General features: G+C 37.8%; 1 protein-coding gene across 1 annotated transcript in view; it reads right to left on the bottom strand.

Moving 5' to 3' along the window:
* The window catches only part of ulk4 (unc-51 like kinase 4), a 57,289-nt gene that overhangs the window by 24,431 nt on the left and 16,196 nt on the right, over window positions 1-16,662 (bottom strand). Inside the window, exons 19-29 of the mRNA XM_072461043.1 lie at window positions 13,422-13,583; window positions 12,229-12,414; window positions 10,298-10,425; window positions 5,870-6,003; window positions 5,665-5,786; window positions 5,384-5,440; window positions 5,233-5,284; window positions 4,976-5,070; window positions 3,508-3,559; window positions 1,450-1,642; window positions 748-840 (exon numbers count right to left, since the gene is read on the bottom strand). Coding sequence (XP_072317144.1) covers window positions 748-840; window positions 1,450-1,642; window positions 3,508-3,559; window positions 4,976-5,070; window positions 5,233-5,284; window positions 5,384-5,440; window positions 5,665-5,786; window positions 5,870-6,003; window positions 10,298-10,425; window positions 12,229-12,414; window positions 13,422-13,583 — 1,274 coding nt within the window. The remainder of the gene's footprint in view (window positions 1-747; window positions 841-1,449; window positions 1,643-3,507; window positions 3,560-4,975; window positions 5,071-5,232; window positions 5,285-5,383; window positions 5,441-5,664; window positions 5,787-5,869; window positions 6,004-10,297; window positions 10,426-12,228; window positions 12,415-13,421; window positions 13,584-16,662) is intronic.

Raw genomic sequence — 16,662 nt, 5'->3', positions numbered from 1 at the left:
TTGAAAAGTTCATGTCACTCTACTTGTGCCACAGAGCGATGGGTGAACGGAAAGGAGAAGAGAGGGAAAGAAAGAGAGAATAAATGGGGGAAAGTGTCTGATAAGAGAAGTAGGGGTCCTTGCTGCAGTAAGTGTGAACTATGAACTTTACAAGCTGATAGATTGGGGTCAAAAGAGGCCAGAATTTTCCTGATAAGAGGTGTTTTATGACGAGAACAGATAAAATAAATACAGCGAGAGAAGGAGTAGTAATAGGTGTTAAACACTAATCAAAAGTTATAAATGACTAGACTAGAAAATACTGCAAGAAATCTCCAATCAAAATACATTTTGACTTCTTTTTTTTCCTACAAATTACACATCAGAATCAGATCTTGTTTTCTGGATGAATTACTATCTCTATTGAACTCTAATGTCTTTTCCCTCCATTTTCCTCTAGTGACAGTTAAGTTGTGCAGAAACATGCAGTGCAAATAACGTAGCTGTGGTGCTGTGGTGCATTTGTGCTGAATTTGCAATTATGTTTTTCTCACATAAATATATAAATATCAGTGCTTTAGCAAACAATAGCAGCTAATACCGGTAGTAGGAAGTGTTTCTGTAGATGCGGGGGAAAAAATAGACTTGACTAGCAATTTCCGAGAACTGGAAAGTACAGGCCTTGAATTAATGCACTTTCCAGACGGATTTATTTATTTGATACACATGATATTTGTACACATTTCTTTACTGTATGTATGTATTTACCTGCAGATGTGAATGCTGTGTTCAGTCATTGACACCAGCAGTTTGACGGCATAAATGGGGATGGGCTCTGTGGCTTGAAGGAGGCTCTCGTACCTGTGTACACATACGAACAGTCAAATAATGTGAATATCTTGGTACCTCCTTCTTACATAAAACATGCATTTACACCATATGTATCAAATAATATTAGCCAGTAGTATATTATGATGTCATCTAAAGTCCTGGCTGCTTTTATTGTTCATAAGGCAGTTATTTTCAGTTCAAAAAACAAATTCAAAACTTTACGAAATGTTTAGTTGACTTAGCAGTTTATAATGTTTTAGAATCAGAAATTAAATAAACTGGCATTTTCCTCATGTGGCCCTCCTTTGAAAGCTTTCAAACTTCACTGTTGAGCTAAATAGTCTTTCATCTGTCATAAGCAATGTATGCACTAAACATCAATCAATCGATCAATCAATCAATCAATCAATCAATCAATCAACCAATCAACCAATCAATCAACCAACCAATCAACCTTTATTTATTGAGCCCTTTACAACACCCAAAGTGACCTAAGTGCTTAAAAAAAAAAAATCAAACATGTACACGTTCAGTTCAGTTTTGAGCCTAAATTGTTATTAAATTAACCTGGGACCAGAATTCAGCACTTTATTTGAGGCTGGCAAACACCACTGCATTTGAGACAAACATTAAACGCACCTTGGAAGCAGAGAGTTTGAAATGAGAGCTACTAATTGAGCTGAGGACTCATCCCCTTTGACACTGGCTGGTTCCACCTGCGCCTTAGGTTTGTCTCTCTGTGTATTTTGCTCTTCACTGACATCATGGTCTCGAACCAGCAGGACCAGACTGAGCTCTGAAAGCACCTGAAGCACAAACACACACCACTCCACTGCGCACACACACACACAGACACACAGAGACACACAGAGACACACAGAGACACACAGAGACACACAGAGACACACAGACACACAGACACACAGTCAACACAGAGAACAGGAAAAATCACTTTGTATTCATGAGCGTCATAAAATAAGCTGGACTAGCACTATATTTATGTGCTCACCATTGATATGACAACCAAACTTAGAAATAATTCAATCTTTTTCACTAAACTATGACCGGACTTTTAACTTTGATCGAACCTTGATTTTGTCAAGACTAGTTTAGGGATGTCACAGTTTCAAATGATCTATTGTCACTACAAATGCATTTCTGTACCCAATTGTAAGTGGTATGAAAGTGTACGAGTGAGGGCAAAAGCATGAGCTGTGTGTAAACTTGCACTGATAGAAAAATTATTTCACAAGTCTAATAGAGAATAAATTGAGTTGAAATGACTCATTTTCAATATTTTGGTAGCGAAGGCGAGTGGGGGGGAACATGAGGGGGCCGCCACGTTTGTTTGATGACGCTGCTGGGCGTGTTTCAATCCCATAATGCATTGCGTAAGACACCGTGATAGAGCGTGACATGCACTATGGACACTTCAGTGGCGCTGACAGAGGCAAACCAACTTGTAAAAGGCAATATAACAACACTAACGTGCATTCTGTTAAGTTACAAACGCAGGTGGAGGTCCGAATATGAAGACGCACACGCATTGCGCAGTGCGTTATCAGTCTTTTGACATGACAGATAGGTGTAATAGCGTGATAAAAATATTCAACATGGCGGTTAAGGAAAGGCCGGTCGGTGAGTTGACGAAATAATTTAAAAATAAAAGATTTTGACATTTTTTCAACAAAATGCTGATAATTTTTTTTCAGTCGGCTAGTTTCATACTGGGTTGGTCGGGTTACGGCAAATAGACATATTATTTTGCTGATTATTATTTTTTTGTTCAAACGATTATATTGTGTCCTGAATAATCCCGATAATAATCTTAAAGGTTGAATGGACGATTTTTTTGGCATAAATTTGAGTCTTATTTCCTCGTGGCGTGGACAGCCGATTAGTCCTGCCACGTATCAATCATAAAACGCACCTACCGCTCACCTGCAGCCGCGTGCGGATCGTCCCACATTTCCGTGTGTCTAAGCGCATCGATCTATCATAATATAGTTCCCTCAGTGTACGGGGCAAAATGAAGACGGAGAAAGACAGTTCGAGCTGACTCAGAAGAAGACGGAAATCTACGTGAGACGAGAGATGCAATGCGATCCGTCGCGCTAATAAACAAACGCACGTGTGTGTTGTATCAGTCCGCACGGGGGAATGCGCATGCGCACTTCCACCTGCGTTCTCAAATCGCCGAAAAATCGTCCATTGCGCCTTTAACATCTCTAGTCTAGATTTAAGAAAGTTGAATATTTGTAAAATTATAACTAGAAATTAGGTGTGGGCCAATTTCCACAAGACGAGACAAGAAAAAGTCAAGATTTTGACATCCTCCATACTAAATAAATGGTGTGGTTCAGTTCACAAATGTTTGATTTACTTTACTTAGCCTAATATGTATGCTGTCATTTTCGCACAGCTTTTTGAAACTTCTCAAAAGGTCTACTCATCAGAATAAATATTTTTTTGTACAAGCCAAATGTAAACACATCTCAATTATCAAACACAATTATTTTCCTCGTGGCAATCTTGTGGCAATTTCATCTCCTGAGATCTTGTGGTATGAGAGACTAGAAATAACGTTATCTTATTGAACGAATCAAATATTCTCAGTAAATAGTTCTTATGTAAGTTGTTATTGCACAGTTAATATGACGAAGCCCTACAAATGTAAATAAAGAATTGAGTTAGTACCATTTTTGCTGAAGGCCAAAGTCATCAGTGGCGGCAGGACACTATCCACCATCTATAGGGACAAAACATAGACACAAACATGATTCAATGCTGGTATATAATTAACAGTCTGCACCATTTACAGACTGAAAACAACAACAGGCTTTACTATATTAGGATGCTGGGCTTTGACAGCCGACCACTATCAGAGGGATCAAATTACCATGGAAATGCACTGCTGACTGAATTCTTTGATCAAACACAAAACAAAAGTGCGCCCGCAATTGTCGGGGCCCTTATTTAGCCATGGGTCTGTATTGGACAAATTTGCATGATTACTAATATTACCATAGAAACAACACTAATGCTGAGTGAGGCGGTTACAATAGGAGCAGGGAAAGAGTGAACTACAAAGGATGTTGTCAGGATAAATTGGATGCGTATTAATATCACAACCATCAAAAGACTGAATGGAGTGTTTTTAAGAATGTGTCTATCTGTGTATAAATCTGCTTTGTGTCTGTGCGCGCCCAATTTCCCTAAAACGTGAGCTCCACATGACATGTCTCCTCACTCGGAAAGCTTTCTGAAGACGGTTCCTCATTTTATCATAGGGGACAGAAATATGTTGCCAAATTGAATCAAAAGAATATAGCTGTACTTATCAAATATACTATACTAATAGTTTAAGAGAACAAATAGTTTCCTAAAGGAGTAGTTGATTGTGATTTAGAGTGATAAGAATTTATAGTCTTTTAAAAAAGGTCAACTCCTATCTGTAAAAGAAACGACAAAAGTTGCAGCTGCCTTCAGTAGCTTTTCAAATGAAGTTGGCCACCATCTTCTACAACAACACAACACAATATGAATACTTATCTTTACCAAAACGAGACAGGAACAATACTCGCTACAATCCTAAATTCTAGTCCAAAATGTTGGTTTATAGCAACTAAAATACTACTGACAAAGTTCCAAAGTTGTTGTTGAACTAAAAATCTAGCTAGAAAAGTTTTTACCCTCACTCAAACTGAATTGGAGTGAGCAGGCACGATAACATAATCGGAGTTGGCTGGAGGTAATTAAACTGTCTTCCTGCGTTATTGAGTATCAGGCTCCTGTTTGCGGCAGCCCTGTATTCCTCGTCTGTTCTTCCTAGTTTTCATCTAACCGCACTACTTCCTGCTGCTCTCTGCTTCAACATGTCAATAGTCATTAAACACATCTGATTCACATGCACTTGTAATATATACAGGTAAACCACTGGTGTGATGAGCTGCTGCTGCTGGTTCAATAGTTGATTAGTGTCTTGTCTAATAGCACAAAGATTGACCCTTAGACCTCAACATTAATAATGGATAGGATTAGTGATCTAGAAAATACATGCCCAGTGTGTAAATAGCATGTAAGGATGTTTTTTTGACTCACAAAAATACAAGAAACATTTCTGTAAAGCTGCACATTAGTTTGGAATTACACCTATAACACTTACAACGCTATGATGTGGAGAGATGAGGGCCTGGTGTTGGCTCAGGACCTCCACAATAGACAGAGCTGTGCGTAGCAATGCATCACAAACAGTTGCACCTGTTGGGCAAAACTCATAATTAACCAATGCAAAACTGTATGCTGCAAGATCAAGATATTCTGCACTAGGAAGTTACAGTGGTTTATAGCCTCATTATGCAAATGACTTGGGTTGGAGACTGCTTGTGTTTGCAGTTTGATGAGCAATTAAAAAAAACTTACCCACAGCACAAGCCAGATTAGTTTCATTGGAGTCAATAGAAATTATAAGGTCCTAAACAATAGAGAGGAAACCATTATTAACCTGAAATCTACAGTTTATTCATATTAGGAACCAATTGAGATTTTTCCAATTGTTCTTAATAAAACTCACCAGAAGCTGTCCAACGTTAACAAGAAACTTTTCAGTCACAATCTGTAACCTGAAGACCTGTAGAACAAATTATTTTCAGTGCTAGGGTTTATACTGTTCTTTCTTTATTAAATCATTTTTATTGTGGAAAAAATAATTCTTATCTAAAGGTGTTAACAATGAAATGCAGAGTTGGAGGGATTAGATAAATATAATTATCCAAGAACACATACCAACACTATAATTTAACAAATATACTGTATGTTGTAAAATTGAATTAAACTAGACAATAAATGAAGTACCTGAGAGGACAGAAGTTCCAACACAATGAATAAATTTGGTAAGATCTGTTTGAGTTGTCTGCTCTGAGCTGTCGATGGGTGCCTTCTCCCAATCACACCTTTCAGTGCACACAACACGTCCTCTGAAAAGTAGCAGAAGGAAACTTCAGGAACAACGTTGCACAATATGAATTAAAATAAATTACGATTAATCTTAGGTCATTACCCAGTATCTGTGGTGCAGTGTGACTCAGATATGCAGTAGTCAACTCTAGACACTGGGACAGGTAGTTTGACTGGACCGTGTTCTCTCTCAGCGTTGTGGTTTTGCGGAAGTCTCGCTCCAGATACATCACCAGTCTAAATCCCCAAAAAATTGTTAAATATAATCCGAATCAACTCATTATACACTTCAAAAATCATGTAAATAAACATGAATTAAAGATGCGCCTATTGCCTCTCAAGATTGAGTATTAATGAATGTTTGATCCCTGCATGTAAATAACATCTGGTTTTCGATAGAGCTATGTCTTTGGTACCTATGCTTCAATATGTATTATCCAGAGCAGAAAAAGAATGCAATCAATTAAACATTTTAAAAAGCCATTTCTTCTTTTGTTTTTGGCATTTATTTTTGCTGGGACTGTCATGATACTTTACATAGCACTGTCTGTTGACCAACCAGGGGAAAAAAGGTAAGTAATATTACAACACTTTTCAATACCACATACATTGCCACAATATGTATTTCAGAGCATTCAACATGCATGTACTTTAAATGGCTAAGTGGTGCTAAAATGGTAAATCATCTTTAACAGAAATAATTCAACATCCTCTATTTTGCCTTTAGACTAGCATTATTCCCTTCCTGAATCTGCTTGATTATTTTAGTGCAATCTCAGGAATAGTTTGACTAAAAACGAAACAGAAGTGAAGAATAGATTCATCCATACTATGTCAGTGAGCTATAAGATGCCAATAAGATTTGAGCCTGACAAGCCCAGAGACGGAGAACATTTTTATTCTCGTCAGCCAGAGTGTATTGAACAGTAATCAATATTGTTCTATTCACAAATTCAGAGTATTGTGGAGGGGTTACCAGCACTAACTGATATTCATTACACATAGAAGGCCCTCCCACACTAGTGCAAAGAGTGAAGAGACACACATGAGCCAACACAGACAGGGAGACTGGGAGGTCATGTTAGTTAACAAATATTGATTTCATGTTTCAGAACAATGATGCTGAAGGGGATGGACCATTACAAATTCAGTGAGTTTGATCTCAACCGCAAGGCTTTCTGCGTGGCTACTGTAATTTTTTTGTGTCTAGAGGAAGCATGGTTAAAATTCCTTTTTTATTCAAAATTCATCATCTGTGCTATGAATCCAACCATAAAATGTGTTGTTTGCTCACGTGGGCATAACCTTGTAAAACAGGGCCATATTAGAGGGTTGCATTAAAAGTGTGTTCTTGACAGGAGAGCACACCCAATATTACTATTTAGAGGCAATTTTGAATTTACTTAACATCCACCTCTAAAAGCATCAAATATGTTTGCTAAAAAGCACAGAGCATTTCATCTGCTTTTCTGTCAGTAACAGAACATTTTCATGGTCTAATTTGCACCACAACCTCCTTATTGAGACACACTGGAGCTTCTACCACTGGGGACACCCTTAAAAGATAGATTTTAAGGGTGTGCACTAGAGGTGGAAGATATATAAAATAATGGATAGTATTTCAGTTGTAGAAAATTGAGTATATATAATCTATAGTTATAGTTAAAATTGACCTCAAAAACATTTGGTGTAATCTTCCAAACAAGAGTCTTCAGTGACATTTCTGTACTTTTTTGGTACATTTTGTGGTCCATTCCCATTTTGTGCAATATTTTGTCCTCAACCGAGACATTTTCAGTCATGTTTAGCACATTTCTGATGCAATGTTAAAATATCGTTGGAATATCATCATCGAGAATGCAAATAACTACTGAGAAATACTAGGATTTGTAATAATCTGGTTATCGAAGTAGTTTGGATGGTTGATTATTGGACAAAATGTGGACCAAATAACTTGTTAAATGAATGACAGACTCCATCTAGTATGTCAATGTGAGACCTCAGTTTATTTAAGACGGACAATCCAGCATTCACTGTGAGAATTGTGCGTAAAATTACCTACAATAAGTGGCTGATTGTGTGCAGCCCAGGCGGATTTCGATCACACGTTTTCTCGCCACTGAGGAGCTAATTACACATTAACGCGGAGGGGTGAGAGAGGGACCGAGAGGGGGGCTGGTGTCTGTGACTGCGCGGCTGAATCGCGTAGAGCTCGGTGGGAGAGGAACAGGCAGGTCAACACTGACAGCTCCAACTCTGCCAACAGATGCACAGCAAGAAAACAGAGGGGGATACAGCGGCTGTGAGTACAATGAGCTATTTTTGATAGAAGAATGTTAATGTTTGGAGAGCCAAAAAAGGTCACAAGCTATAACTATACTCCTGCCTCAGTCCAAAACATGGATAAAGAAGGGCAGTAGAAAAAAAAAAAAATGTGCAAATGATTCTTGAACCGAACCCCAACCGAAAACCGAAGAGAAAGTATATACCTGATAATAAAGCTCCACAATATATCGCAATTGAATCAAAAATGCAATTCGGGTTGACGCAATTATCAAATTGCAAAGGATGCGGAAAGACAATAGGTTGTTTTCTGCAAGAACAAAGTATCCTCTTTTTTTAAAGAAAATGTTTGTTGAACCTGTACTTTAGACCTCAACAAAGATGAGGTTCTGAAATGCATGTGATTATTGTATTAGTTTAACTTTCCATGTTTTAGTCTTATGTTAAGCATGTTGGAGCATGTTGTTTACAATGAGCACTCTGAACAGAATTCTACTTTTTATACATTGCAATTCAAATCGCAATTTGATTTGCACGGCACAATTTTCTGTGCACATATGCCAAATGGCTTTTTATTCTAAAAAAAGGAAGTAATCAGCATTTAGTCATATGTGTACTGACAAATATTCAAAAATACACAAGTACTGTAAATAATTTTAAATTTTAATTGATTTATTGTGCTGTTGTTTTTAGTAGAGTATGCAAGTGACTAAGAAAATGTAGTCGCTCATGTTGGAAAGATGTGGTTGACACTTTTAACATTTCAAACACTTCGCAAACATTTCAATCCCAACAAAATTAGCACTAGCTTTACATTAGGGCTGAACTTTGTTTGTAACCATGTCTTAGATTGCCCTGTCCAATGAATAGATACAATTAAAAGCTGGTTGGAGGCAACACTCAGTACTGCAGTGAGAAAATGCAGAAACCAAAAGATATAATATGTGCATTAATTATGATGCACATACACACAAGGGTCAGAAATATTCAACTAATCCACCATAAAATCAATAATTACTCATCTGTGTTTACAAGTTCATCTACAGTCTGTGGGATCAAATACAGTTGCACAAGTTCTTTTGGTTAAACCAATTCACAAGATCAAAACGAAAGAGCAGTCACCAATGTAAACATTATTTGTACCAATTGATCAGGAACACTAATAAAAAAATAATTTGTTAATTTAAGTCACTTCAAATATGTAAGAATTCACTGAGAGAAGGATTTGAATAAGAAAGCAGAGGAAGAAAGACTGCAAACGAGAAAGAAGACATCAAGGAGGAGCGGCTGTAAAGATCCATATGTCAGTAATGTAGGGCATCATTTCGCACTGAAAAACTAACTGGTTAAAACCATCCGGGAACAGACTGTATATAAATATAACTATCATGTATATGTATATGATCTTATGGAACAAAAGTCAGGGGTGAACCAGAGGACGAGCAGCTAATGAAGCATTTGATGTTAAGAGTGAAGTTTTGCCATGCACTAGCACAAACTCAGTGTCCACGCTGTATTCATATTCTCAATCCCACTGCTACAGCGCTAGTTAACATAAAGGTTACACAGAGTACAGCTGCTCTGCCAGATTCACTAAGCTGCATTTTTAGAAAGTTGTCCCTGGTTTCTTCTTCCCTTCTCAGAAAACAGTCTTGAATGTATAATGCCTTGTGCAAATCCGAGCAAGACTATTTACTAAATCTGGCCCATTAAGTTGGTAAAAAACGTTCATTAGGTTAAGGCTCAAGTTTATTCTAGTCTATTTTTGCATTGCCTTTCCAATACAGCCAGGCTACCCTACTCCGATATTACCTCCCAATAGAAAACCATAGTTAGTAATGTGTTCGCAGTAGAGTAAACACTTAAGAGGACATTTCGTTTTTACTACGCTGCAGCTCTGTGTTTGAGTAGACTCCGAGTGCTGCAGCTAAATAATTTAAAAAGGGACTCACAAATGTTATTTTTTGTTCTTGACAGTTGCGAGTGTGAACATGAACCACTACATTCCACAGAAACTAATTAGCCCATGGTCTGACAGTGTTGCAAGCCAAAGTTATGAGCAGGCTTCATTGGTCTCTGTGCAGTCAAACAGCGGAGAGAGCTTTGTGCTTTGTGGTAAAACTAACGGACACTTCAAATATTTGGTTGTCTTGTTTGGTTTAATACGCTCAGCAAATGAGAAAAAAGCAAAAAAAACATATACACTTGTGTTTTCTTGTAGGGGCTAAAATGTTTGGGATGCGCCCACCTGTGTTGACAACAGAAAAGCAGTGTTGAGGTACTGTCTTGGAGTAGCAGCAGCAGTAGCAGAGTCGCTTTGGCTCGGGTCACTGTGGATGGACTCTCAAAACAGCGGAGAGCCTTCAACACCAGGTCCTGGAAAATACAAACACAGAGCAGTAAAAAGATATATTGTTGCCCTGCCAACGAAGTAGAAACAAGATTTTCAGCCAAAGTAAGCTCAGATGTTTATTCTATTGTGGCATTCAGGTGAGCCACTGATATCCACCAGGTAAACCTCTGTTCCAATTGTACTCAAGTAAGAGTAATGTTACTTCAAAATAACATTACACAAGTAAAAGTAAAACGTTGCTGTTCAGGAAATCATGGGAGTAAGAGTAAAATGTATTTGGGAAAACTAGTATTGCAAGAGTAACATTCTGAATGTAATATACAAATCCAGGCTCAAAACTTCTTTATTCAGACTGGCTCAGTAATTCAGTGACACTTTATTTTGTACAGTTTTTTAATTGTTTACACTGTTAAATGTATTGTAATATGATGTTCTACTTTTGTATTGTGTGTCTTTCTGTGATGCATAGGAATATATCATATGTTTAGGAATTTCCACACATAAACTAAATTTAGTTTATTAGTTTGAATGTCATGAAAATCTCATATCCATATTTTGGCATTAGTGTTTGTAAAATATAGCTAATTTCCTGCAGGTGTTGAGAAAAAAAATCTAAAAATCGTAAAACTGTCCAGAGTAAAACTTAATCAGCTCCGACAGCACGAGGACGCGCCGTACACAGGAACACGCTGTTGAATTTATAAGCCTACAGCAATTATAGTCATCCACTCACTCAGCAGTAACTGGTTATAAAATGTTTGGACTGGCCAGCATTCATTACCATTGTCATTATCATCAGCAGCACCAGCAGCAGCAGCAGCCGTAGCACACCCCACTGATGGTGCGTGCACGTGTATCGGAGCGCGAGAGCGAGTGTGCGGGAATGTGAAAATGTGTGTTTGCGAAGCAACACACCAAGTTAATTAATTTCAAAGCCCAGTAGTGTGTGTCTCGCTGATAAGTCCCTCCCCACTACCCATAATGCTTTGCTAAAATGGAAGGCTGCAGCGTGTTGATTTAGCCAATTAGCCCAGATACTGACAGAGTATACAAATTAGCACGGGCGCATGTACATAGACACACATGTACGCTAACAGACACGCGCCAACAGACTGAGTTTTGTGTAAACAAACTCTCGCACTGTCTGTCTTTGCGCCAAGGGAAGGGGGGGTGCATATCAGTGTATAATTAGAGCAGAGTTGAAGTACTAAGTTTGTATTCTGGTGTTAAATTGGAAATGCTCAATGCAAATAAATTCAGTTGAGAGTCAATTACCAATGCGAGACTCCCAGTTAAAAGCCCTTAAATCAATTTCAGCCGCTCTGCATTTCTAAGATTAGCAGTTTTCCGCAGACAGTTTTCCACGGACAGACTGGTAAAAAAAGATATAAATTAAAAATCAGTCTGACAAATTAGTCAAGGCAAGGTTCACCAATAGTTCATGAGTTGTGCTGGAGAAACTCACAAAACTCACTAAATACTCAATGATGATGGAAAGATGACAAGTGTTTTAATTTCAAAGTTTGTTGCAAAAAGAGTCCTATAAACAGAATTACCTGCGCTGAAAATAAAGAAAGAAAGGAAATAAATATGTATAACTGACAGAAAAAAAAGATAGACTTATTTGAATTTCATTGTAGATTAGGGCAGATGCAGGAGCAGTGCTTTTCATGAATCTAAATGGAATAGTAGGTCATAGCCCAAGGATTACATTTTCCATTACAATTTGGAGCAGGCGAGTTCCGTTTTTTTAACTCAATTTTTGTAATACACTCAGATGGGTCATTTAATTAAATTACAAAGTTACTCCTGTGTCAAACTGGTACCTGGCTCTGAGTGATGCGGTGTGTGTGCGTTTTGGAGGTTAGCAGAGCAGTGGCCAGAGCTGTGAGGATGTGCTGCTGGACCCTGGCTCCTGCTCCACCCACAGCCTCCAATATGACTGCAGGGCCACACACGTCAATCACTGCACAGAAGACTGCTGGGACGACCCGCGTGAGCCGGCATAGGGCCTGGAGACACACAGGTGCACACAGACACACATCAGGAAAACACTGCATCTGGGCAAGGGGAAGTGTCCAAGTTCAAATGTCAAAGCTGAAATAAAAACAAACCTTTATCTCATTATATTAAGAAATAATAAATAATGATGTGCCTCTGAGAGTTATCAAAATAAGTCAGCTTGTTTGCCATTCACAGTAAGGACTTGGGAACAGGGCCCACAAAAGAGAGATAGAATTACAGGTAAATGTACCCTTTTGAAAATAATCTAATATTAATAGTGCATTCTTAATTTGTTAGTTTACTTAGTTTTAGCAAATACATCTGCACGTCTACTGTAGGGAACAATTATCAATATTGTGATATTGTAACACCTCACAGTAATATTTCACGATATATATTACAAGCTTATTTGCTTAAATACATTGTTCTGTTGCAGCACTGCTAAAAGGCAATAACATTAACTATGATCTTTTGATCAATTTCAGTGCATACAACGTGACTTTGTAAAAGAAAAAATATAATATCTACAATTCTGTTAGACTTGCAATGAATATCATACTGTGCAGTTTGCACCAATAATCCATATCTATGTCATCAACTGTAAAGTTTGACAAAATAATATGCTCCAATATTAAAAACATATCTTGTTTTTAATTAATTATTGTTGATGATTTTGATTCTTCTTAAATATGTAATATGTAACTTTTCTTGTAAGAGATCTGAAAAGTACTTGTCTCCATGGAGATGTTTATTGTTTAGCCTGGTATGACATTAAACATATCTATTTTGCATGCTTAAATGAAGGTGTTTTTATTGCTTGAGAAATAACCTGAAGAACATGCATTCTTGCAGTCAATGTCTCCACAGATCCGACTTGTAACTTGGCCTGGTGGTGTCACGTTTAATACCTAACTATTGAACATTCCAGATGGTGGCTAAAAGTGACATAGTGCACCTTTAAAGAATTCAAAGGGAAAACAATGAGCACCTTACAGTTTGTGTCTTTTGCACTCACAGATATTGCTGTGACTCTGACAGCCTCCGCAGGGGAGTGAGTGAACAGGTGCCACAGTGCTGGGCCTGTGTCTGAGGTCACCAGGCTGTGGGCTGGACCTGGGACCACAGTGGCAATGTTTTCAACCGCTTTAGCAGCCATATGATGAACCACTGAATCATCCTGTGAGGAAACAAAGCAAATCAACTTTAAACACAAACACCTCAATACACACTGTTGTTGTTCTTCTGTTCGGTTGTTTGAATAGTTGCCATACAATCTATGTACAATTATGTAAATCTAAAAGTCAGTTTATTAGGTGAGAACTTTAACAGAAGCAATTTTACTCATATAAATGTTGTGTCTTTATGTGTTGGACTTGACCATAAAGATGAAGATGGTCCTGCAGCAAAAGGTAAGGATGAACAAAACCCTGATACAATTACAGAGGAAACAATTACATTTGTTTTAACACATCACAACAGGAGAAAAATAACATGTGTATGGTTGTATCAATTAGTGTGTATGTTTGCGTGTGTGACTGCCGGGTGCGTAGTGTGCGACGCTCACTCCTGAGTAGAGTGGAGAATAGTTTGTGTTCAGACAATAGACGGAGCTAATGAAATCTGTGTGGCTGAGGAAATGAGTTTTTCCAGGAACGCCATTGTGGAGAAAGACAGGAAGTGGAAGAGCCGTGATTGCCTCTGTCAGGTTATTATTGTGTTTCACTGTGTTACATCACTTCGACACTGCTCTGCCTAGGAATAACACACAATGGAGTCTATTCAGGAGTTAACTACATTTTGGAAAGGTTCATTATAAGACAAAGTTGGTTTATGCAGTGGTTATGCAGGCACAGGATAACAAAACAAACATACTAGCAAAATGTCACATAAGTGTTGGTTTACTTGGCTTCCAAACTCTAAACATTGTTGGTTTATTGCCAAAACACAACTGACTTGCAGTTCAAAATTCACTGACAAGTTGGAATTCACTTTTTGTTGAATTGCCTTTGCAACTCGGACTCATCTTGTAACTTTATTACATCAAATTCAATCAAAGATAATCCTTTTTCATAGAAATATTTGGGGAACTGTTTTCTTGACTTTAGAGCTCATGTCTACAGAATGATATTATGAAGTCAGTAGCAAAGCTCAATAAGTAAACACTAGGTGAAACTTTAAAATAGTTACTTCTATACTCTGTAATAGAATGAAAGCTGCTCAAGCCCTTGGGAACACTAATCAGCTCTCATATCTTAAATAACCAACCCATTAATCCAATATAGGACATCATATATTCAACACTTGGGGACTGCGTAGTACGACAACATAATGAATCCTCTGGCACCCCTCCGGGAACGACGAGAATGGTGTGTTCCTGCTTTCCCCGGGCCACGCGGGCTGGTTCACTAATGAGCCCACGGGGGAGCACCCTCTGTCTGTGTGTTTAATAGACTGTAGTCCTGCCAGGAACTACAGAGTCGGCAGAGAGGAGGAGAGAGAGGCAGTGATAGATGGGGGTGGGGAATGAGCCTTACATGTGGTGGGAAACAAGTAGCTCATGCAAGAAACTCCATCATTACGATGCAGCGAGAGAGAGAGGAAAGCAGGAGGCAGAGGAGGAAGTTATTCTCATTATAATTTCTCCCAGTAAGAGAAACAAGTTCATCCCAGAAACAGACTCTATTGTCGGTGTCCTACTTAAAACTCACATCTTCAGAAAGCCAACGAGAAAATGGGAATTGGCTGAAATTTGACTACGATTATTACGGTTAAAACTGCCACAGAAGGATTTAGGTCACATTCTATTTGCTACAAAATTATTGTACAAATGTTCAGAAACATAAAATCCACAGTTCACAAAATGCTTGCATGAGTTTTGATATTTCTTTAGGCCTGTCCATATCTGTGCACAATCATCTGTATATGATATACAGATGATTGCGCACAGATATACCAGGTGTAAATGGCTTGAGACAAAGCACTCTAAATACACAGGCTTGTGATCTACTGTGCCTGGGTCCTTGAGATGCTGATATGAGCAGCTTTATGAACAAAGTGCCAAAACATACAGAAATAACAAGCAAATGCTTTTCACAACATGTAGAAACGAGGATCAAAAGAGCCTCCAGTAAACTTCTGGAGGTTCTGTATTATTATTGTATGCAAGTGTACAGTACTTTATGAGTTAATTGACTCAAGGGAAAATAATATCAATAGAGGCAATGTATTTAGTATGACATAATTGTAATATATGTTGTATTGTAAATTAAAATGAGGACAAATCAACACTTTTGTAACACTATTGGTAAAAAAGTTTTGACTTCTTCCTACTCTCTTTCGAACATACTGAAATGTATTGACTCCATTCTTTAATTATCGTCCATGTTGGATTTTGATTGATTCCTATTTAGTAAGTTAGTTTTATATGTTCAAAATAAAAGTAACCAAATCAATCAAATGAAGGAAAGCACAAGAATACATATATGGCAAATGTTTCAACTTATTGTTGTTATCGCAATATCTTTGCCATATAGTGCATCCTGATATTCAGAAGAGAAGAAAAAGTTCAATATGCATCAGTACAATGGGAAATATACCATACAACTAGGTGTTATGCTAAAAGGAATCACATTTTTTTTCCACATACTGATTAATCTTGATTTTCTATTAGATTATTTTCTTTCTTACAAAAATTACAATGTCAATATTAATATTCTGAACATAAACAAGACTTTAATTCATTGCCATTTAGTGCACACAAATTAGTGCACTAAACTAACTAAACTCTGCCACAAACCACATGCTTTTACTCATAGAGGACTAGCTTTATTAAGAAGACCCAAGCATTTCATGGACAAGTAGTAACAGAAACTCAATTAAAATCGTATTAATTGCACAACCCTACATCAAAATAAAAACACTAGACTAAGCTTTTCATTGAGATTGAACAGTACTCTGCGTATTTACAGTAGTACAACATGAATCAACGGCTTTCCACATTCAGGAATTAGTTATGTTAAGGTGCATCCCCTTTAACCCCTGGGCTAAGAGCTGGAAAAACCTGTCCCGAGATAAAACAAGTTAAAAGACTTTGTAGCTATTCACTTGTATAAAAAGGGGGATGTGGACTTGTCTGATGTGGTTAGTGTGTGTAATTAAACTTCACAGACGTTAAAACACCTGGATGTGAATGAGTAGCCACCCCGACGCCATCTATCACTGCACTACACTGCCATTAGCTGGAGACAGAGCGTGGC

Source organism: Eucyclogobius newberryi, unplaced genomic scaffold, assembly GCF_026437365.1.
Source record: "Eucyclogobius newberryi isolate DKJ021-1_F unplaced genomic scaffold, fEucNew1.0.hap1 SCAF_3, whole genome shotgun sequence".
Lineage (NCBI taxonomy): Eukaryota > Metazoa > Chordata > Actinopteri > Gobiiformes > Gobiidae > Eucyclogobius > Eucyclogobius newberryi.
The sequence above is the reverse complement of the archived record's forward strand: the minus strand, read 5'-3'. Positions and strand labels throughout refer to the sequence as shown.